The sequence below is a fragment of the Hemitrygon akajei genome, chromosome 3 (genome assembly GCF_048418815.1).
Source record: "Hemitrygon akajei chromosome 3, sHemAka1.3, whole genome shotgun sequence".
Lineage (NCBI taxonomy): Eukaryota > Metazoa > Chordata > Chondrichthyes > Myliobatiformes > Dasyatidae > Hemitrygon > Hemitrygon akajei.
The window spans coordinates 1461267-1485841 of NC_133126.1; the positions used below are offsets into that span (position 1 = coordinate 1461267).

Below are 24575 nucleotides of genomic sequence, written 5' to 3' on the forward strand. Positions count from 1 at the left end.
TTGCATGCAAAGAAAGCCAAGGGGAGAAGGTGACAGCAGGCTTATTCCCCAGTAGGATAGTGCTAACCAGCTGGGACTTTACAGCAATTTGAGTCTTCGTGTATACTTTGCGTGGAATGGGCTGCTGGTGATGGTGGCGGAAGCTGATACGATAGGGTCTTTTAAGAGACTCCTGGATAGGTACATGGAGCTTAGAAAAATAGAGGGCTATGAGTAACCTAGGTAATTTCTAAAGTAAGTACACGTTCGGCACAGCATTGTGGGCTGAAGGGCCTGTATTATGCTGTAGGTTTTATATGTTCTATGAACCTCCTCTGGACCCTCTCCAATGCCAGTACAACATTTCTTTGATAAAGGGCCCAAAAATGTTCCATGCAGTCTGACCAATACCTTATAAAGCCTCAGCATTACATCCTTGCTTTTGCATTCCAGTCCTCTTGAAATGGATGCTAACGTTGCAATTACATTCCTAATCACTGACTCATCCTATAAATTAAGCTTTAAGTAACCCTGCAGGACTAGTAAGGCTACATCCACACTAGACCGGATAATTTTGAAAATGCCGGTTTCGTATAAAAACCATAGGCGTCCACACTATGCATTTTTGAAAATATCTCTATCCACAATGAAATAGAGATTTCGGCGAATCTCCTCCTCCTGCGCATGTGCAGGACATATCTACTGAAAACAAGCGACATGTTTGGTGTCGAATCTCGCCGTAAAAGTGCGCGTTTGTGTAGTTACAGACTAGAAAACCTTAAAATGAAGGACAGCTGTTGGCTTTCGTGCAGGAGAACTTAAAAGTAAAAAAAACAAATACTGGAGCATACGGCAGCAACCGACAGGGAGTTCACGGACAGATTGACCCTGCTGTCGACGAACATTGAAAAACTGACTAACTCTGTTGCATTAATAAAGCACCTTGTTAAATGTATAAAACATGTCTGTGTAGCGGTGTGCTACACGCAGTGCTGAAATAACGACACAGAGTCGGTAAACTGCAGTTAAAAAAGATTTTATTTGAACTTCGCGGCCTCGCTTTAAAGCCTCCCTGATCCCGCCCTCCCCGGGCGCGGATGCTGTAGGGGGCACGTATTCACAGTCCTGTCCCGCGTGCGGATGCTGTAGGGGGGCACATATTCACAGTCCCCCGCGGACTTTTCCCTTTGTTGGTGAAGCAGACCTGGCGCCCTTTTGGGACTGGCCTTTATGCTGGCGCGCTGGCTATTTGTGAGCCGGTTCGAGTGCGCTAGGAGTGGGTCGCCACATAATCCCCCCCCCCCCCAGAACCGGCGATACACCTCACAATGTCCACAGTCTGGGCCGGACCCTGTTTGGGAGGTCGGCCTCTGCGCCGCGGTGCCGGGAACTCGACCGGTTGCGCCACGTCCACATGGGCCGGTTTAAGTCAGTCCACCGTGAAAACCTCCTCTCTCCCCCCAACGTCCAGCATGAACGTGGACCCGTTGTTCCTGAGCACCGTGAACGGCTCCTCGTAGGGCCGTTGCAGCGGTGGCCGATGCCCGCCCCTTCATACAAACACAAACTTACAGTTCTGCAGGTCTTTGGGTACGCAGGTCGGGGTCTGCTCATGCTGCGAAGTGGGTATGGGGGCCAGGTTGCCGAGCCTCTCGCGTAGTCTGCCCAGGACTGCTGCGGGTTCTTCCTCGTGCCCCCTTGGGGCTGGTATGAACTCCCTGGGGACGACCAGGGGTGCGCCGTACACCAACTCGGCCGACGAAGCGTGCAGATCGTCTTTGGGTGCCGTGCGGATGCCGAGTAGGACCCAGGTAAGCTCGTCCACCCAGTTAGCTCCTCGCAGGTGGGCCATGAGAGCCGACTTTAGGTGACGGTGGAAACGCTCCACTAGTCCGTTCAACTGTGGGTGGTAGGCAGTGGTGTGGTGCAGCTGTGTCCCCAAAAGGCTGGCCATAGTTGACCACAGGCTGGAGGTGAACTGGGCGCCTCTGTCGGAGGTAATGTGGGCCGGTACACCAAAGCGGGACACCCAGGTGGTGATCAGTGCCCGGGCGCAAGATTCAGAGGTGGAGTCGGTGAGCGAGATCGCCTCTGGCCATCTTGTGAACCGGTCCACGATAGTCAGGAGGTGCCGCGCTCTGCGCGACACTGGCAGGGAGCCCATGATATCCACATGAATGTGGTCGAAATGCCGGTGGGCGGTGGGTGGGGTGGAACTGCTGCGGCAGAGCTTTGGTGTGCCGCTGCACCTTGGCCGTCTGGCAGTGCATGCACGTTTTGGCCCATTCACTGACCTGCTTGCGGAGTCCGTGCCAAACGAACCTGCTGGAGACCATCCGGATGGTTGTCCTGATGGAGGGGTGCGCTAAGTTATGAATGGAGTCGAAAACGCGTCACTGCCAGTTTGCCGGGACAACGGGACGGGGTTCGCCGGTGGTGACGTCACAGAGTAGGGTCCTCTCACCCGGGCCTACGGGGAGGTCCTGGAGCTGCAAACCGGAGACTGCGGTTCTGTAACTAGGGATCTCCTCAACTGCCTGCTGCGCCTCTGCCAGCGCCTCAAAGTCTACCCCTTGGGAAAGGGCATGAATGTTAGGGCGAGAGAGCGTGTCCGCCACGACATTGTCCTTACCCGAGACGTGCCGGACATCCGTCGTGTATTCAGAGATGTAGGACAGATGGCGCTGCTGGCGGGACGACCAGGGATCGGACACCTTCGTGAACGTAAAGGTAAGCAGCTTGTGGTCCGCGAACGCGGTGAAGGGCCTACCTTCTAAGAAGTACCTGAAATGCCGGATTGCCAGGTATAGCACCAATAGTTCCCGGTTGAAAGCACTGTATTTGAGCTCGGGTGGTCGCAGGTGTTTGCTGAAAAACGCCAGGGGTTGCCAGCGACCCTCGATGAGTTGCTCCAGTACCCCACCGACTGCCGTGTTAGTTGTGTCCACTGTGAGGGAGGTAGGGATGTCCATTCTGGGGTGCACTAGCATCGCGGCGTTTGCCAAGGCTTCTTTTGTTGTAATGAAAGAAGGCGGCAGACTCCTCGTCCCAGATAATGTCCTTGCCCGGACCCGACATCAGGGCGAACAGGGGGCGCATGATTCAGGCAGCTGAAGGGAGGAAGCGGTGGTAGAAATTTACCATACCCACGAATTCCTGAAGGCCTTTGATTGTGGTGGGTCGGGGAAAATGGCGGACTGCGTCCACCTAAGCGGGCAGAGGGGTTGCCCTGTCTTTGGTAATCCTGTGGCCCAGGAAATCGATGGTGTCGAGCCCGAACTGGCATTTGGCCGGGTTGATTGTTAGACTGTATTCACTCAGTTGGGCGTAGAGTTGACGGAGGTGGGACAGATGCTCCTGATGACTGCTGCTGGCTATGAGGATGTCGTCCAAATAGATGAAAGCGAAGTCCAGGTCGCGTCCCACCACGTCCATTAACCGCTGGAACGTCTGTGCGGCATTCTTCAGGCCGAACGGCATGCGGAGGAACTCGAAAAGGCCGAGCGGGGTGATGAGTGCCGTTTTTGGGACGTCGTCCGGATGCATCGGGATTTGATGGTATCCTTGGATGAAGTCTACCTTGGAGAAGATCCGTGCGCCATGCAGGTTTGCTGCAAAGACCTGAATGTGCGGCACAGGGTAGCGGTCCGGTGTTGTAGCCTCGTTCAGCCTGCAGTAGTCGCCGCATGGTCTCCAGCCCCCTGTCGCTTTGGGCACCATGTGCAGGGGGGAGGCCCATGGGCTGTCGGACCGCCGTATGATCCCCAATTCCTCCATCCTCTTGAACTCCTCCTTCGCCAGTCGGAGCTTGTCCGGGGGAAGCCTTCGAGCACGGGCATGGAGGGGTGGTCCCTGGGTCGGGATGTGGTGCTGTACGCCGTGTCGGGGCATGGCTGCCGTGAACTGCGGTACCAGAACCGATGGGAAATCCTCCAGGACTCTGGTGAAGTCATTGTCGCACAGCGTGATGGAGTCGAGGTGTGGGGCTGGTAACTGGGCTGTGCCCAGGGAGAACGTCTGGAAGGTCTCGGCGTGGACCAGTCTCTGCCTCGGCAGGTCGACCAGCAGGCTGTGAGACCGCAAAAAATCTGCACCCAGAAGCGGTTGGGCTACGGCGGCCAGTGTGAAGTCCCACGTAAACCGGCTGGAGCTGAACTGTAGCTGCACCGTACGGGTGCCGTAGATCCATACTGTGCTGCCGTTCGCGGTCCTCAGGGTGGGACCCGGTGCCCTGTTGCGGGTGTCGTAACTCGTCGGAGGTAAGACGCTGATCTTGGCACAAGTGTCGACCAAAAAAAGGCGTCCCAACCTCTTGTCCCACACATACAGGAGGCTATCCCGATGGCCAGCCGCCTTCCTGGCATTTTCCAGGAATTTGCAGAGCGGGCTACAGCAGCGGGATTCTGCGCCCCACCGCTGGTGGTAGAAGCACCATTGTTCGTTGGGCTCCTCACCCCTGCCTCTGGGGTTAGCGGGCTCTGTGGCCGGGCCTGGTCTGGTCTGCTGCTGGGAGCATGGCCTGGTGATCTGTGCGACGGACACCCCACTCACCTTCTTGGCATTCCACAGCAAGTCCGCCCGGGCTGCCACCTTCCGGGGGTCGCTGAAATCCACGTCGGACAGCAGCAGGCGTATGTCCTCAGGCAGCTGCTCCAGGAATGCCTGCTCAAACATGAGGCAGGGCTTGTGTCCTCCGGCCAGAGACAACATCTCATTCATTAAAGCCGATGGAGTTCTGACCCCCAAACCATCCAGGTGCAGTAAACGGGCAGCCCGCTCGCGCGTTGAGAGTCCGAAAGTCCTTATGAGCAGGGCTTTGAATTCCGTGTATTTGCCATCCACTGGGGGAGACTGTACGAACTCCTCAACCTGGGCCGCTGTTTCCTGGTCGAGGGAGCTCACCACGTAGTAGTAACGTGTGTCCTCTGAGGTTATCTGCCGAACGTGGAATTGGGCTTCTGCTTGCTGGAACCATAGGTGAGGTCGCAGTGTCCAGAAGATTGGCAGTTTCAACGAAACCGCATGAACAGATGCGGCGTCGTTCATTTCCAGTCCAAATATCGTTTGGGCCGTCAGGGTCACCAATTGTAGCAGTGTGCTACACGCAGCGCTGAAATAACGACACGGAGTCGGTAAACTGCAGTTTAAAAAGATTTTATTCGAACTTCGCGGCCTCGCTTTAAAGCCTCCCTGATCCCGCCCTCCCTGGGCGCGGATGCTGTAGGGGGCACGTATTCACAGTCCCGCGCGGACTTTTCCCTTTGTTGGTGAAGCAGACCTGGCGCCCTTTTGGGACTGGCCTTTATGCCGGCGCGCTGGCTATTTGTGAGCCGGTTCGAGTGCGCTAGGAAGTGGGTCGCCACATCTGCATGTGTTATCTTGTATTTCCATACAACGTTACATTAGGCTGTTACACATCTATTGTCACAGAAGTACTTGCATAAATAGGTAAACCACCTTCATATGAGCAAGGACAGAAAACAGGGCAAAGTGAGTATACTTATTTATTCAGTAAGTTATGGGTCAAAGTATTTGGTGAGTACATTTCTAACTCTTCTGGCTTCAGTCTCTTTGCCATCTGTTCTGAAATTGTTGGGTTGCGTTCAAGAAAACAATGAAATAGCGCACTGCCATCTGATAGCGTTTTCAAAAGTCTCCAGTTACCCTGTCCACACTGATCTGCCTGAGCAGCGTTTTCAAACATACCCACCCTGGAAAGCGTTTCTGAAAAGCTCAAGTTTCGGGGACGAAAACGCCGTTTTAGTGTGGACGAAGGGTAAAAACGAAGAGAAAAAGCTTTGGTTACGGATTTATCCGGCGTAGTGTGGATGTAGCCTAAGTCCTTCTGTACCTCTGATTTGTGGAAATAATAAAGCAATCGGAAAGAGGTGAAATGCCTCGGTCATTGGAAAGGTGTTAGGCTATGTCAGTTAACGATCGGAACAATTTTAAAGGATAAAGTGAGAAAGGCTGTGCCCCGATGAAAGCTGCAATTATTACTAAGCAACGCAGTGGTTTAATTATTGGGTTTTGGGGTTTGGGGTTTTTGATCCTCCACATCAACCCGGCACGGTGGAGAGCGCACTCGGGAGCGATCTGTCCCGAGTCCAGAGAACTTCCATTCCTGAGCCCGGAGCTGAAACATACGTTCTTAAGTGTTTTATATGCATAGAAAGGTAAAATATATACCATATACTAAGACAAACGTTTCACTAACACGCTAAATAATACCGGATGTAGCTGTTCCGACTTACTTAGTAAGAGAACTTCCGATGTTTTTTTGCAAATTGTCCCTTGATTAGGCTATGGTTAAATCAAGGGAGAATGGGTAGCGAGGCTAAAAAGTCCAAAAGAGCCTCAATAAATAAACAAATAACTAAAAAAAATACTTAATGTTAATTTCACCTCCAGTACTACAGCATCATTTCCAGCAGTTTGATATTCGCTCTCGCCCCTCTTTTACTCTTTATATATCCAAAAAAAACTTTTTGTATCCCGTTATATTATTGGCTAGCTTACCTTAATATTTCATCCTTTCACCCTATGGCTTTTTCAGTTGCTTTCAATTGGTTTTTAAAAGCTTCCCAATCTTACACCTTTCCACCAGACTTTTCTTACAGTATATGCCTTCTCTTTTGCTTTTATGGTTCCTTGACTTCCCTCTTCAGCCATGGTTGCCTCATAATTCCTTCAGAATACTTCTTCATCTTTGGAGTGTATCTTTCTTCCACCTTCTGAATTTCCCACAGAACCACCACCAACTGCAGTTCTGCAGTCATCCCTGCTACTCCCATTCCAATAAACTTTGGCTCCTCATTGATCCCATTCTGGTTGGCTGCCGGTTACCAGTGGTGTTCCACAGGGGTCCGTGTTGGGGCTGCTTCTTTTTATGTTGTATCTCAACGATTTGGATTATGGAATAGATGGCTTTGTGGCTAAGTTTGCTGATGATACAAAGATAGGTATTGGGGCTGGTAGTGCTGAGGAAACAGAGAGTCTGCAGAGAGACTTGGATAGATTGGGGGAATGGCCAAAGAAGTGGCAAATGAATTACAATGTCGGAAAGTATATGGTCATGCACTTTGGTAGAAGAAATAAACGGGCAGACTATTATTTAAATGGGGAGAGAATTCAAAGTTCTGAGATGCAACGGGACTTGGGAGTCCTCGTGCAGGATACCCTTAAGGTTAACCTCCAGGTTGAGTCGGTGGTGAAGAAGGCGAATGCAATGTTGGCATTCATTTGTAGAGGAATAGAGTATAGGAGCAGGGATGTGATGTTGAGGCTCTATAAGGCACTGGTAAGACCTCACTTGGAATACTGTGTGCAGTTTTGGGTTCCTTATTTAAGAAAGGATGTGCTGACATTGGAGAAGGTTCAGAGAAGATTCACTAGAAAGATTCTGGGAATGAGAGGGTTAACATCTGAGGAACGTTTCACCACTCTTGGACTGTACTCCTTGGAGTTTAGAAGAATGAGGGGGGACCTCATAGCAACATTTCGAACGTTGAAAGGCATGGACAGAGTGGATGTGACAAAGTTGTTTCCCATGGTGGGGGAGTCTAGTACGAGAGGACATGACTTGAGGATTGCAGGGCGCCCATTCAGAATAGAGATGCGAAAAAATTTTTTTAGCCAAGAGGGTGGTGAATCTATGGAATTTGTTGCCACAGGTGGCAGTGGAGGCCAAGTCATTGGGTGTATTTAAGGCAGAGATTGATAGGTATCTGAGTAGTCAGGGCATCAAAGGTAATGGTGAGAAGGCGGGGGAATGGGACTAAAAGGGAGATTGGATCAGCTCATGATGAAATGGTGGAGCAGACTCGATGGGCTGAATGGCCAACTTCTGCTTCTTTGTCTTATGGTCTCTTTCATGCCTCTGTAATTCCCTTACTCCACTGTAATATTGATACATCTGATTTTAGCTTTTCCTTCTCAAACTGGAGGGAGAATTCTATAATATATGATCACTGCCTCTTAAGGGTTCTTTTACCCTAAGCTCTCAAATCAAATCTGGTTCATTACATAACACCCAATCCAGAACTGCTGTTCCCCAGCTGCTCCAAAAAGCCATCTTGTAGGGATTCTACAAAATTCTCTCTCTTGAGATCCATCACTAACCTGATTTTCCCAATCTACCTGCATATTGAAATCTACTATTACTATCCAACATTGCCACTTTTACATGCTTTTTCTATCTGCGGTGTTAACTTGTAGCCCACATCCTGGACACTGCTCGGAGGTCTGTATATAACTCCTATTGGGGTCTTTTTACCCTTGCTGTTCCTTAACTCTACCCACCAGGATCCTACACATTCTGATCATATGTTAACTCTTTTTAAGGATTTGATTTCATTTTTTAACCAATAGAGCCACCACACCCCCTCTGCCTGCCTCTTCTTTTGATATAATGTGTATCCTTGGATGTGAAGCTTCCAAGAATGATCTTCCATCAGCCACAACTTGAAGATGCCCACAACATCATATCTACCAATCTCAAGCTGTGTTAGATCATCTACCTTATCCTATATACTGTATAACACCTTCAATCCTTTTCGATTTTGTCCCTGTTACACTTTAACTAATCCCATTGGCTGCAATTTTGCCCTATCTTCTGCCTGCCCTTCCTCAGTCTCACTACAGACTGCCTCTGCTTCTATACCAACTGCCCCATCCTCAGCCTAACATTCAGATTCCCACCCCCCTGCCAAATTAGTTTAAACCCTCCCCAACAGCTCTAGCAAACCTGATCACAAGGATATTGATCTCCTTGGGTTCAGGTGTAATTCCTTTGTACAGGTCATGCTTTCCCCACTGAAACCCTGCACCCTGCAACAATTCCTCAGTCACAAATTCATCTACCAATTAATCCTATTCTTACCCTCACTGGCAAGTGGTGCAGGTGATAATCCAGAGAATACTACCCTGGAGGTCCTACTTCTTCCCTATGTTGTTGGTTGCCAATATGTACAGGCAGACAGACAGACACACTTTATTGATCCCGAGGGAGATTGGGTTTCGTTACAGTCGCACCAACCAAGAATAGTGTAGAAATATAGCCTGGAGCAGAGAAGAGTACCCAGACAGTGGAAAACATCCTGTATTGTCCCGGTACCGAAGAAACCACAACCAAAGGAATTGAATGACTTCAGACCTGTTGCCTTGACGTCGCACGTGATGAAGACCATGGAGCGGCTGATAATACAGAATCTGAGGCCACAAACCAGGCACGCCCGGGATCCTCTTCAGTTTGCGTATAAGGAGAAGGTGGGAGTGGAGGATGCTATCACGTATTTGCTGCACAAATCCCTCTCTCACCTGGATGGGGTCAGTGGTGCTGTGAGGATTACATTCCTGGACTTCTCTAGTGCCTTTAACACCATCCAGCCCAAGATCTTAAGGCACAAACTAACGGAGATGGGAGTAGACTCTCACATGGTGGATTGGATAGTGGACTACTTGACAGATAGACCTCAGTATGTGCGGTTGGGAGACTGTAGGTCTGACACGGTGGTCAGCAGCACAGGAGCGCCGCAGGGGACCGTGCTCTCTCCGGTCCTGTTCACCCTGTACACATCAGACTTCCAATATAACTCGGAGTCCTGCCATGTGCAGAAGTTCGCTGATGACACGGCCATAGTGGGGTGTGTCAGGAATGGACAGGAGGAAGAGTATAGGAAACTGATACAGGACTTTGTGATATGGTGCAACTCAAACTACCTTCGTCTCAATATCACCAAGACCAAGGAGATGATGGTGGACTTTAGGAGATCTAGGCCTCATATGGAGCCAGTGATCATTAATGGAGAATGTGTGGAGCAGGTTAAGACCTACAAGTATCTGGGAGTACAGTTAGATGAGAAGCTAGACTGGACTGCCAACACAGATGCCTTGTGCAGGAAGGCACAGAGTCGACTGTACTTCCTTAGAAGGTTGGCGTCGTTCAATGTTTGTAGTGAGATGCTGAAGATGTTCTATAGGTCAGTTGTGGAGAGCGCCCTCTTCTTTGTGGTGGCGTGTTGGGGAGGCAGCATTAAGAAGAGGGACGCCTCACGTCTTAATAAGCTGGTAAGGAAGGCGGGCTCTGTCGTGGGCAAAGTACTGGAGAGTATAACATCGGTAGCAGAGCGAAGGGCGCTGAGTAGGCTACAGTCAATTATGGAAAACCCTGAACATCCTCTACATAGCACCATCCAGAGACAGAGAAGCAGTTTCAGCGACAGGTTGCTATCGATGCAATGCTCCTCAGACAGGATGAAGAGATCAATACTCCCCAATGCCATTCGGCTTTACAATTCAACCGCCAGGAGTAAGATATGTTAAAGTGCCGGGGTTAGGACTCAATGTATTTAAGTAAACTACTTAAGAACTTTTTAAAAGCTATTATTAATGCTTTTTGAGAGGGTGATTTTAGATGCATATCATATTTTTACTGAGTTAAGTATTGTATGTAATTAGTTTTGCTACAATAAGTGTAGATAGATAGATAGATACTTTATTCATCCTCATGGGCAAATTCAACATTTTTTCCAATGTCCCATGGGACATTGGAAAAAAAGTTGAATTTCCCCATGGGGATGAATAAAGTATCTATCTATCTATATAAAACCATAAATAATTAAATAATAATAAGTAAGTTATTCCAAGTGGAAATAAGTCCAGGACCAGCTTATTGGCTCAGGGTGTCTGACAGTCCGAGGGAGGAGTTGTAAAGTTTGATGGCCACAGGCAGGAATGACTTCCTATGACACTCAGTGTTGCATCTCGGTGGAATGAGTCTCTGGCTGAACGTACTCCTGTGCCTAACTAGTACATTATGGAGTGGATGGGAGACATTGTCCAAGATGGCATGCAACTTGGACAGCATCCTCTTTTCAGACACCACCGTCAGAGTCCAGTTCCACCCCCACAACATCACTGGCCTTACAAATGAGTTTGTTGATTCTGTTGGTGTCTGCTACCCTCAGCCTGCTGCCCCAGCATACAACAGCAAACATGATAGCACTGGCCACCACAGCCTCGTAGAACATCCTCAGCATCGTCTGGCAGATGTTAAAGGACCTCAGTGTTCTTTGCCCAGTCCAGTTTATTGTCAATTTGTATCCCCAGGTATTTGTAATCCTCCACCATGTCCACACTGACCCCTTGGATGGAAACAGGGGTCACCAGTGCCTTAGCCCTCCTCAGGTCCACCACCAGCACCAGCTATCATGATTTCCGGCTGTTCACCCTCTTGATTCAGATTCAAGTGAGGAGGATGATAGGCAGATGGAGAAAAGTAGAGTTTAAGAGCTAAGAATCATCATGCGGGATGAGGAATCATCAAGGTGATGAGCCACAGTTTCTTCCCCAGGGTAGAGAAGTACAAAACAAGAAGAAAGTCACAACAGTCAGGTCTCTGGCACTGAGTCTTGCTCTGTGACCCTAACCCACGTCACACTTACCTGGGTTGAACTCCATCTGCCACTTCTTAGCCCAGTTTTGCATCCTATCAATGTCCCATTGTAACCTCTGACAGCCCTCCAAGCTACCCACAACACCCCCAACCTTTGAGTCATCAGCAAATTAACCCATCCCTTCACTTCCTCATCCAGGTCATTTATAAAAATCATAAAGAGTAAGGATCCCAGAACAAATCTCTGAGGCACACCACTGGTCTCAGGGTAAGTAGGTGAGTTCATTCCTTATTTCTTATTTAACTCTTGGGAGAATAGGGGGCATGTCTACAGATTCAATGTTCTGTTCTGGGTGTCAGATGTGGGATTTCCAGGAGACTTCCACCCTCCCCGATAGCCACATCTGCACTAGGTGCATCGAGATGCAGCTCCTTAAAGACTGTGTTAGGGAACTGGAGCTGCAGCTTGATGACCGTTGGCTTGTTAGGGAAGGTGAAGCAGTGATAGACAGGAGCTACAGGAGAGTAGTCAGCCCAATGCTACAGGAGGCAGATAAATGGGTGACTGTCAGGGGAGAGAAGGGAAAAGGTCGGACAGTGGAGAACACCCCTGTGGCTGTACTCCTCAATAATAAGTACTCCATTTTGAGTACTGCTGGGGGTGGGGGGGGGGGGGCGGGAAGCAACAGCAGCCATGCCTCTGGCACTGAGTCTGGGCCTGTGGCTCAGAAGGGTGTAGGGAACTGAAGAGGATGGCACCAGTAATAGGGGACTCTATAGTCAGGGGGACAGACAGGCAATTCTGTGGATGCAAAAAGGAAACACAGATGGTAGTTTGCCTCCCAGGTGCCAGGGTCCGCAATGTTTTTGGACATGTCTACAATATCCTGAAAAGGAAGGGTGAGCAGCCAGAAGTTGTGGTGCATATTGGTACCAATGACATAGAAGAGGGAAGAGGTTGTGAAAAAAGAATACAGTGGTTAGGAAGTAAGCTGAGAAGCAGGACCTCAAGGGTAGTAATCTCAGGATTGCTGTCTGTGCCAAGTGACAGTGAGGATAGGAATAGAATGAGATGGCAGATAAATGAGTGACTGAAGAAATGGAGCTGGAGGCAGGGATTCAGATTTCTGGATAATTGGGATATCTTTTGGGGCAGGTGGGACCTGTACAAATGGGTCGGGTTGCACTTGAATCAGAAGGGGATCAATGTTCTTGTGGGCAGGTACACTAGAGCTGTTGGGAGTGGTTTAAACTCATATTGCAGGGGCAATGGGAACCAGTATGATAGAACTGAGAATGTAGTTGATGGGTGTAACATAAATGTAAGGAAGGACAAGCCAAATATTGGGTACAAATGAAAACAGAGCAAACAGTTAAATTATATCATACGAGCAAAATTCAAAAGGGTGAAGTATGCAGGACCAAAGTTACTGTATTTAAATATGTGTAGCATTCGGAAAAAGGTGGACAAACTCGTGGCACAATTAGAGATCGGTTGTTATGACGTTGAGGCTGAACATCAAAGGTTGGGAGCTTATCACTGAAGGATATGCTTTCTATCAAAAGGAGAGGCAGGAAGGCAAAGGCGGTGGTGTGGCTCTGCTGGTAAGAAATGGAATTACATCTTTAGATAGAGGTGGCAGAGGGTCAAAGAATGTTGAATCTTTGTCGGTTAGGAACTGCAAGGGTTAAAAAACCATATGGGAATTATATGGGCCCCAAATAGTAGCCCAGATGTGGAGCTGAGATTGCAAAGGGAGCAGGAAAATGAATGTAAGAAGGTAATGACACAATTATAATGTGGAATTTCAATATGCAAGGGGAGCGGGAAAATCAGGTTGGTGTTGGATCACAAGAGAGGGAATTTGTTGTATGCCTATGAGGTGGCTTTTTAGAGCAGCATGTGCTTGAGCCTACTCAGGGAAACACCATGTTAGAATAGGTGTTGTGTAATAACCCAGATATTATTAGGTAGCTTAATGTAAAGATGCCAGGGTCCAGGATGTTTCTGATCACGTCCACGATATCCTGAAGTGGGAAGGAGTACAACCAGAGGTCGTGGTATATATTGGTACCAATGACATAGGTAGGAAAAGGGAGGAGGTCCTGAAAGCAGACTACAGGGAGTTAGGAAGGAAGTTGAGAAGCAGGACCACAAAGGTAGTAATCTCGGGGAATACGGCCTGAGCCATGCGACAGTGAGTAGAATGAGGTGGAGGATAAATGCACGGCTGACGGATTGGAGCAAGGGGTAGGGATTCAGATTTCTGGATCATTGGGATCTCTTTTGGGGCAGGTGTGACCTGTACAAAAAGGACAGTTGCACTTGAATCCCAGGGGGACCAATATCCTGGCGGGGAGGTTTGCTAAGGCTACTGGGGAGAGTTTAAACTAGGATTGCTGGGGGGGTGGGAACCAAACTGCATTGATGGAGAAAGGGGCAGTTGGCTCACAAATAGAGAAAGCTTGGAGACAGAGTGAGATGGAGGATTCGCAGGTGATAGAGAAGAGATGCACTCAGACTGATAGTTTGAGATGTGTCTATTTTAATACAAGGAGTATTATGAACAAAGCGAATGAGCTTAGAGCGTGATCAGTATTTGGAGCTATGATGTTGTGGCCATTACAGAGATTTGGATGGCTCAGGGGCAGGAATGGTTATTTAGAGTACCGGGCTTTAGATGTTTCAGAAAGGACAGGGAGGGAGGCAAAAGAGGTGGGGGTGTGGCACTATTGATCAGAGATAGTGTCACAGCTGCAGAAAAGGAGGAAGACATGGAGGGGTTGTCTACAGAGTCTCTGTGTGTGGAAGTTAGGAACAGGAAGGGGTCAGTAACTGTGGGTGTTTTTTATAGACCACCCAATAGTAACAGGGACATTGAGGAGCAGATAGGGGGGCAGATTCTGGAAAGATGTAATAATAACAGGGTTGTCGTGGTGGGAGATTTTAATTTCCCAAATATCAATTGGCATGTCCCTAGAGCGAGGGGTTTAGATGGGGTGGAGTTTGTTAGGTGTGTTCAGGAAGGTTTTTGACACAATATGTAGATAAGCCTAGAAGAGGAGAGGCAACACTTGATCTGGTATTGGGAAATGAAACTGGTCAGGTGCCAGATCTCTCAGTTGGAGAGCATTTTGGAAATAGTGATCACAATTCTAACTGCTTTACTATAGCACTGGAAAGGAATAGGAACAGACAAGTTAGGAAAGCGTTTAATTGGAGTAAGGGGAAATATGGGGCTATCAGGCAGGAACTTGGAAGCATAAATTGGGAACAGATGTTCTCAAGAAAATATATGGAAGAAATGTGGCAAATGTTCAGGGGATATTTGTGTGGACTTCTGCACAGGTACGTTCCAATGAGCCAGCAAAAGGATGGTAGGGTACAGGAACCGTGGTGTACAAAGGCTGTTGTAAATCTAGTCAAGAAGACAAGAAGAGCTTACGAAAGGTTCAAAAAACTGGGTAATGATAGAGATCTAGAAGATTATAAGGCTAGCAGGAAGGAGCTTAAGAAAGAAATTAGAGCCAGAAGGGGCCATGAGAAGGCCTTGGCAGACAGGATTCAGGAAACCCCAAGGCACACTACAAGTATGTGAAGAGCAAGAGGATAAGACGTAAGAGACCAGGACCTATCAAGTGAGACAGTGGAAAAGAGTGTATGGAACAGGAAGAGATAGCAGAAGTACTTAATGAGTACTTTGCTTCAGTATTCACTACGGAAAAGGATCTTGGTGATTGTAGGGATGACTTACAGTGGACTGAAAAGCTTGAGCATGTAGAAATTAAGAAAGAGAATGTGCTGGAGCATTTGAAAAGCATCAAGTTGGATAAGTCACAGGGACCGGAGGGGATGTACCCCAGGCTACTGTGGGGGCGAGGGAGGACATTGCTGAGCCTCTGGCAATGATCTTTGCATCATCAATGGGGACGAGGGAGGTTCCGGAGGATTGGAGGGTTGCGGATGCTGTTCCCTTATTCAAGAAAGGGAGTAGAGTTAGCCCAGGGAATTATAGACCAGTGAGTCTTAATTCAGTGGTTGGTAAGTTGACGGAAAAGATTCTAAGAGGCAGGATTTATGAACATTTGGAGAAGCATTATATGATTAGGAATAGTCAGCATAGCTATGTCAAAGGCAGGTCATGCCTTACGAGCCTAATTGAATTTTTTGAAGATGTGACTAAACACGTCGATGAAGGTAGACTAGTAGATGTAGTGTATATGGATTTCAGCAAGGCATTTGATAAGGTACCCCATGCAAGGCTTATTGAGAAAGTAAGGAGGCATGGGATCCAGGGGGACATTGCTTTGTGGATCCAGAAATGGCTTGCCCACAGAAGGCAAAGAATGGTTGTAGACGGGTCATATTCTGCATGGAGGTCAGTGAGCAGTGGTGTGCCTTAGGGATCTGTTCTGGGACCCCTTCTTTTTGTGATTTTTATAAATGCTCTGGATGAGGAAGTGGAGGGATGGGTTCGTAAATTTGCAGATGACGCAAAGGTTGGGGGTGTTGTGGACAGTGTAGAGGGCTGTCAGTGGTTACAGCGAGACATTGATAGGTTGCAAAACTGGGCTGAGAAGTGGCAGATGGAGTTCAACCCGAATAAGTGTGAAGTGGTTCAGTTTGGTAGGTCAAGTATGATGGCAGAATCTGGTATTAATGGTAAGATACTTGGCAGTGTGGAGGATCAGAGGGATCTTGGTGTCTGAGTCCATATAATACTTGAAGCTGCTGCGCAGGTTGACTTTGGTTAAGAAGGCATATGGTGCATTGGCCTTCATCAATCGTGTGATTGAGATTAAGAGCCAAGAAGTAATGTTATAGTAATATAGGACCCTGGTCAGACCCCACTTGGAGTACTGTGCTCAGTTCTGGTCGCCTCACTACAGGAAGGATGTGGAAACTATAGAAAGGGTGCAGAGGAGATTTACAAGGATGTTGTCTGGATTGGTGAGCATGCCTAATGAGAATAGGTTGAGTGAAGTCGGCCTTTTCACCTTGGGGTAGCGGAGGATGAGAGGTGACCTGATAGATGATGAGGGGCATTGATCATGTAGATAGTCAGAGACTTTTTCCCAGGGCTAAAATGGCCAACACAAGAGGGCACAGTTTTAAGGTGCTTGGAAGTAGGTACAGAGGAGATGGCTGGTTTTAAGGTTTTTTTACACAGAGAGTGGTGAGTGCATGGAATGAGCTGCTGGCGACTGTGGTGGAGGCAGATATGATAGTTTCTTTTTAGAGACTCCTGAATAGGTACATGGAGCTTGGAAAAATAGTGGGCTCTGGGTAACCCCAGGTAATTTCTAAAGTACACATTCGGCACAGCATTGTCTAGACTAGTGGTCACCAACCTTTTTAAGCCCAAGATCTCCTACCTCAGCCTTAGTAAAAGGCAAGATCGACCTCACATCAATTAGTTACACGCATGCGCACCAGGGCAGAAAAGACCGGAAGTAAAACCCCGCAACCCGTAAGTAGAAATAATATATAAACACCGGGGATACCCACCCTTTGTTTTTGCACCACGGACCGGTTTAATATTGATAATATTCTTGTGGACCGGCTGACGGGGGCGCGGGGTGGGGGGTGTGTTAAACATGACTGGAATACAGCAATACTCGAAGCAGGTTCCTTATGTCCAGTCTATTCTAGTTTTCGTGGCTCTCGGCTTCTGTCCCGCTTGCTCACGTTTTTTCCACTGAGTAAACTCAGCGGGTTCGTCTTTAAGTGCTGGGTGCTTGGACTCGGTACTGAAGCAGTTTTGAGACATTGCCTCATTAGGCAGCCTCCGGGCCTGAACTCAGCCTTCTGCCCGCCTGCTGCCAGATGCCTTGGCCAGGTACGGCTGGTTGTGAGTGGGGTGAGAGGACAGTGTCAGGGCCAGAGGTCCCTGTGCCGGGGCCGCAGTGATCACAGTTCGGAGAGTGCGGCCGACCGAGCGGGAAGTGCGACAGAGTGCCCGCCCGCCCCCCTTGTAGGATCTATCGGCCGACAAATGTTTGTTTCAGTAGATCGCAGTGAGGTAGCTGCTCTGATACTTACGAAACGCTGAGTCCAAATTAGGTCGTCTGTGAATATTTTAGCACCAGGTTCCCCATGAACATTCAGTGTGCTAAACAGGTTCAGAAGCAGCGCTCCAGGCCAGTAGCGACGGAACTCCCTGCCGGCCGCCCGAGGGCAACCGGTGATCCCTGGCATGAGGGTATCACTGCGTTTAGTCGCCTGATGACTTCGCGTGGGTTCAAGTTCAACAGTGGGCGTGACAGGGAATGAGGAAATGTGCAGCTGACTCATAGCGTTTCCTCACGGCCCGGTGGTTGGGGACCACTGAATTACACTGTGTAGTGCGGGAGAGCTATACGCATGCACACTGGACAGAAAGAATGGAACTAAAACCCCGCAACCTGGAAACAGTCTCTCAACAGTAATTGTCTATTTATTTTTCATTTTTTTCGAGATCAGCTGGGAAAGTCTCAAAGATCGACTAGTTGATCGCGATTGACAGGTTGGCGACCACTAGTCTAGACAGAGTAGATGTGGAAAGAATGTTTCCCATAGTGGGGGAGCCTAGAACAAGAGGGCACAGCATCAGCATAGAGGGGCATCCATTTAAAACAGACATTGGAAAAAAAGTTGAATTTCTCCATGGGGATGAATAAAGTATCTATCTATCTATCTAATTTCTTTAGCTAGGGCAGCTGTGGAGACCAGGTTGTTTGGCTCTTTTAAGGCAGAGATTGATAGATTCTTGATTGGACATGGCATCAAATGTTTAGGGAATAAGGCCAGGGAATGGGTTTGAGGGGGTGAAAAAGGATCAGCCATGATTGAATAACAGAGCAGATTTGATGGGCCAGATGGGCTAATTCTGCTCCTATGTCTTATGGTTTTACTCAGTCTCTGGTAACTGTTCTGGAAACTGGGCATGTTTTGGGAGATGACAACTAGTGCATCCACAATTCATCTCCTTAAAACCCAAGGACTCAGTTATCATGGAGTCACAGTCATCCACAATGGAATAAGGCCCTTTAGTGCATCTCCTCCATGCTAACTGTGTGTTCAGTGAACTAGTCCCAGCTGCCTGTGTTTAGTTCACGCCCTCTAAACTTCTTCCATGCATGTGCTTATCTAAGCAACACAGACAAAATGCTGGAGGAACTTAGTAGGCCAGGCAGCACCTATGGAAAAGAGTTCAATCGACTGCTGAAGGGTCTCGGCCCGAAGCATCATCGGTACACTTTTCCATAAACGCTGCCTGGCCTGCTGTGCTCCTCCAGGATTTTGTGTGTGTTGCTCGCATTTCTAGCATCTGCAGACTTTTTCTTGTTCATGTACTTAGCTAAATGCTTTTAAATGTTTCTCATATTTCCACCTCAACCAGTAAATTGTTCCAAATGGCACCACTTTTTGTGTGAAAAAAAATTGCCCCTGATGTCCTTTAAATCTCTCACCTTTATTCTTAAACTATGCCCTCTTTTTGTTAGCACCCTTTCCCAAGGAAAAGGACAGTGTGTTTTATGATCTGTAGGTGGTGCCTCAACAGAGCTGCATCCATCACCCTGACCATCGCATATAGGAGCCCGAGGACCCACACTCGATTCAGAAACAGCTTCTTCCCCTCCACCATCAAGTTTCATAACAGTCCATGAACCTATGAACACTACCTCACCATTCCTTTTTTAATTGTTTCTTTTGTAACTTATGGTGATTCTGTGCCTTTGCATTGTACTGCTGCCACAAAACAAATTTAACATCATTTAATCCAGTCATAATAAACCTGATTCTGATCTTTGATAGCGTCACCTGGGAGGTATTTTGAGCTGAGAACATCTCCGAATATATGGAGGTGGTCACAAGCTTCATTCAGAAGTGCATTGAAGACATTGTTCCCCAAAAATTGGTCCGGGTCTACCGAAAGCAGAAACCTTGCATAAATAGTTCAGTCTGTGTTGCTTTCAGTGTAAGGGATAAAGCCTTTGCCTCTGGAGACCAACAGTAACTCAAGATATGCCACTATGATTTGCGTAGAGCCATCAAGGTAAAATGGCTACACAAGGACAAAATCCAGTCACAACTCTGCGACAATGACACATGCAGCATATGGCAAGGACTGGAGTATTTTGGAGGATCTTCTGGAGTTTTTTGAGGATGTAACTATGAAAATGGACAAGGGAGAGCCAGTGGATGTAGTGTACCTGGACTTCCAGAAAGCTTTTGATAAAGTCCCACATAGGAGATTAGTGGGCAAAATTAGGGCACATGGTACTGGGGGCAGAGTACTGACGAGGATTGAAAATTGGCTGGCTGACAGGAAACAAAGAGTAGTGATTAACGGGTCCTTGTCGGAATGGCAGGCTGTGACCAATGGGGTACTACAAGGTTCGGTGCTGGGACTGCAGCTGTTTACAATATACATTAATGATTTAGATGAAGGGATTAAAAGTAACATTAGCAAATTTGCTGATGACACAAAGCTGGGTGGCAGTGTGAAATGTCAGGAGGATGTTATGAGAATGCAGGGTGACTTGGACAGGTTGGGTGAGTGGGCAAATGTATGGCAGATGCAGTTTAATGTGGATAAATGTGAGGTTATCCACTTTGGTGACAAGAACAGGAAGGCAGATTACTATCTAAATGGAGTCAAGTTAGGAAAAGGGGAAGTACAATGAGATCTAGGTGTTCTTGTACATCAGTCAATGAAAGTAAGCATGCAGGTACAACAGGCAGTGAAGAAAGCAATGGCATGCTGGCTTTTATAACAAGAGGAACTGAGTATAGGAGTAAAGAGGTCCTGGTGAGACCCCACCTGGAGTATTGTGTGCAGTTTTGGTCTCCAAATTTGAGGAAGAACATTCTTGCTATTGAGGGAGTGCAGCGTAGGTTCACAAGGTTAATTCCCGGAATGGCGGGACTGTCATATGTTGAAAGATTGGAGCGACTGGGCATGTATACACTGGAATTTAGAAGGATGAGAGGGGATCTGATTGAAACATATAAGATTATTAAGGGATTGGACACACTGGAGGCAGGAAGCATGTTCCCGCTGATGGGTGAATCCAGAACCAGAGGCCACAGTTTAAGAATAAGGGGTAGGCCATTTAGAACAGAGATGTGGAAAAACTTTTTCACCCAGAGAGTGGTGGATATGTGGAATGCTCTGCCCCAGAAGGCAGTGGAGGCCAGGTCTCTGGATCCATTCAAGAGAGAGTTAGATAGAGCTCTTATAGATGGCGGGGTCAAGGGATATGGGGAGAGGGCAGGAACGGGGTACTGATTGTGTATGATCAGCCATGATCACAGTGAATGGCGGTGCTGGCTAGAAGGGCCGAATGGCCTACTCCTACACCTACTGTCTATTGACTGCACACCATCACAGACTTCAAGAGGAAACACAGCAGTACAGCCAACACTGCTGCCTTGTTCCTGGACAAGCTAAATGTCTTTTACACTCAATTTGAGGTTGATAGAACTGAACCCCCGAGGAGAACCGCCGACGAGACCCACACCTTGGAATCTCAGAGGCCGAGGTACGTAGAACATTCCAACATGTCAACAACTGCAAGGCAACTGGGCTGGACAGCATCCCAGGGCGCATCCTCAAAGTATGTGCGGAACAGCTGGCTGGTGTGCTTAAGAGAATAATTGACATATAATGCGAAAAGTAGTCCCAACACCAACCCCTGCAGCATGCCACTAGTCACCGACAGCCAACCAGAAAAGGCTCCCTTTATTCGCACTCTTCCTCCTGCCAATCAGCCAATCTTCTATCCATGCTGGTATCTTCTCTGTAATACCCTGGACTCTTATCTTGTTAAGCAGCCTCATGTGCAGCATCTTGTCAAAGGCCTTCTGAAAATCTAAATAAACAGTAGCCACACTGACTTTCCTTTGTCAATCCTGCCTACTATTTCTTCAGGATTTACTCCTGAAGCATTTACCATGAGTGGGTATAGCCACACGGCAGTGGAAGTTTGAGATCAGAGATTTTCTTCTCCAAGGTGAGCTGCCAAATCCATCTGTCCGATGTGATTGGTTTTAAGGCACCAGTAACCTTCTCTCAGTAGAAATGGTTCCGTCAGGCTTAGTAGCGAGGCCACATGTGAAGGCCAAGTGTTGGATTCCTTGATCATCACCCTCTTCTTCCTAGCATTGAACCTGAATCCAATCCTCAATCCTCTGTCTCCCCTGGATCTGAGTGATGCAACTTTTGACACTAGCCTGCCTATCTAAAGTCAATATAGATTACATCCACTGCCTTTTCCTTCATTTATTGTCTTGATTAACTCCTTGAAGAACTCCCTGAGATTTGTTCGACATGACTTTCCACACACAAAGCCATGCTGACCATCCCGTATCAGACCTGCCTCCAAATCAGTTCTTGGGCGTTGTCACCTTTCAAACTCTTATTTTCACCATGACTCATTTTTTTAGTTATGTTGACATCCAGTCCCTTCTCATACATTATTTTTGTGATGTTTTCTGTGTCTTCTTCAGTAAAGACAAGAAATAATTAATTTTTCTGCTCAATATCAGTTCTCTTGTCTTGAAAGGGAGCTAGGTTAACTTCCCATTTTACATATATTACCATGTCTAGTCAGAAAGCATCCTGCATACTTCTTAAAAGTCCTTTCAACACACCCTTCCACCTTGACACTCCTGTAAATGATCCTCCTGTAAACATCTACAGCACATCTCAAGAGGTTACTTACCCAAGCAGCCCAGCAGTCAGGAAGACAACCCAGAGGTAACCCAAGTCAAGTGTGAATGTGAAGACCACCATCCCTGCGAAGGATAAGAAGTAAACAACCAATGTGGTCTGTCTGAGAAAGGAAGAGAGAAGGAGCAACTTTAGAGGGTTGTTATTGCAGTAACTAACCACTGTTAGCAAAAGAGCATTAACCACAGGTGAACAACTGTGGTCTTCGATAGGAAAGGGCCATCTCTGATGGTACACACCCACTGCCCAGCTGTGCTTTTAGCGGTGTCTGCATGGAGCACCTTTAATAACAGAGCTCCTGTAAACCTCCCACTCCACACAGGTTTAAAGCAGATGTAGAGAAACATTGAGCCAAATCATCAGCTACATTGTTGTCACATATAATCTCCAATTGAAGAACCCTTTGGTAATCGTTCATCAGTGATGGTAATTCCCCGGGGTTGCCTCCCTTTGTCAGGGGGCTTTCACATTCACTTTCATGAAGAAACATTAAAGCAAACATCCTAGCATGACATTTGTAATACAAACCTTTCTAAACCACACACAATAGTTAAAGCAATACACACAAAATGCTGGAGGAACTCAGCAGGCCAGGCAGCATCTACGGAAAAACATAGTCAACGTTTTGGGCCGAGACCTTCGGCAGGACTGAAGCAGTCCTGCCGAAGGGTCTCGGTTAGAAATGTCAGCTGTACTTTTTTCCATAGATGCCGCCTGGCGTGCTGAGTTCCTGCAGCATTTTGTGTGTGTTGCTTGGATTTCCAGCATCTGCAGATTTTCTCTTGTTCACAACAGTTAAAAGCACTTTCCTCTGACACAGACAGTCCAACACACAAAGGCCTGCTCCTTGCACTCTGATCGCATGCAGCCTAACAGCGCATGGTAGCACAGAGCAATAAATACCTGCGTTTAGTATCTAGCCCTTGCAAACAGAGACCAAGGTCTTCAAACTCAGCTTCTAGAAAGAAAGCTCTGATCAGGTTATTAGTAGCAGAGGCGCAATGCTGTGTTACACTAAGCCATTAGGCAGTCTGGCAATGTACCAACGTGCTGTCCTTGGAGCAGTGCGATGCAGGTTCATGCGTTGCAATTCTCCACACACTGAGTTCCTGACCTCAAGTGAATCACGAAAGGCAAGGGCACCGAATAGAGAGGAGGGAAAATCGGAGGAAGTCAGCTCAGGCTGCTCTTGTGGTTCTCCTAGCACCCAGTTACAAAGTGGATGGAACTGTTCTAATGAGAAAGAATAATCTCTGTTATACTGAGTCCCAGAGATGGGACTTCCACTATACCAATTAACCACAAGAAGCACTGCAGAGGCCCAAGTGCGGGAGGCCTGCCTGCCCACCCCCTCTCGGCCAAAGAACAATAGACAATAGACAGTAGGTGCAGGAGTAGGCCATTTGGCACTTCTAGCCAGCACCGCCATTCACTGTGATCATGGCTGATCATACACAATCAGTACCCCATTCCTGCCCTCTCCCCATATCCCTTGACCCTGCTATCTATAAGAGCTCTATCTAACTCTCTCTTGAATGGATCCAGAGACTTGGCCTCCACTGCCTTCTGGAGCAGAGCATTCCACATATGCACCACTCTCTGGGTGAAAAAGTTTTTCCACATCTCTGTTCTAAATGGCCTACCCCTTATTCTTAAACTGTGGCCTCTAGTTCTGGACTCACCCATCAGTGGGAACATGCTTCCTGCCTCCAGTGTGTCCAATCCCTTAATAATCTTATATGTTTCAATCAGATCCCCTCTCATCCTACTAAATTCCAGTGTATACAAGCCCAGTTGCTCCAATCTTTCAACATATGACAGTCCCGCCATCCTGGGAATTAACCTTGTGAACCTACGCTGCACTCCCTCAATAGCAAGAATGTCCTTCCTCAAATTTGGAGACCAAAACTGCACACAATACTCCAGGTGTGGTCTCACCAGGGCCCTGTACAGCTTCAGAAGGACCTCTTTACTCCTATACTCAATTCCACTTGTTATAAAAGCCAGCATGCCATTAGCTTTCTTCACTGCTTGCTGTACCTGCATGCTTGCTTTCATTGACTGATGTACAAGAACACCTAGATCTCGTTGTACTTCCCCTTTTCCTAACTTGACTCCATTTAGATAGTAATCTACTTTCCTGTTCTTGCCACCAAAGTGGATAACCTCACATTTATCCACATTAAACTGCATCTGCCATACATTTGCCCACTCACCCAACCTGTCCAAGTCACCCTGCATTCTCATAACATCCTCCTGACATTTCACACTGCCACCCAGCTTTGTGTCATCAGCAAATTTGCTAATGTTACTTTTAATCCCTTCATCTAAATCATTAATGTATATTGTAAACAGCTGCAGTCCCAGCACCGAACCTTGCGGTACCCTACTGGTCACAGCCTGCCATTCCGAAAGGGACCCGTTAATCACTACTCTTTGTTTCCTGTCAGCCAGCCAATTTTCAATCCATGTCAGTACTCTTC

The 24575-nt window shown here is 47.7% G+C and overlaps 1 protein-coding gene across 4 annotated transcripts in view; it reads right to left on the reverse strand.

The window, feature by feature from the left end:
- The window catches only part of flvcr2a (FLVCR choline and putative heme transporter 2a), a 230772-nt gene that overhangs the window by 48099 nt on the left and 158098 nt on the right, over positions 1-24575 (reverse strand). For all 4 annotated transcript variants that reach the window (XM_073039134.1, XM_073039132.1, XM_073039131.1 and 1 more), the window contains exon 6: positions 22085-22195. In XM_073039134.1, the coding sequence (XP_072895235.1) occupies positions 22085-22195 (111 nt within the window). The remainder of the gene's footprint in view (positions 1-22084; positions 22196-24575) is intronic.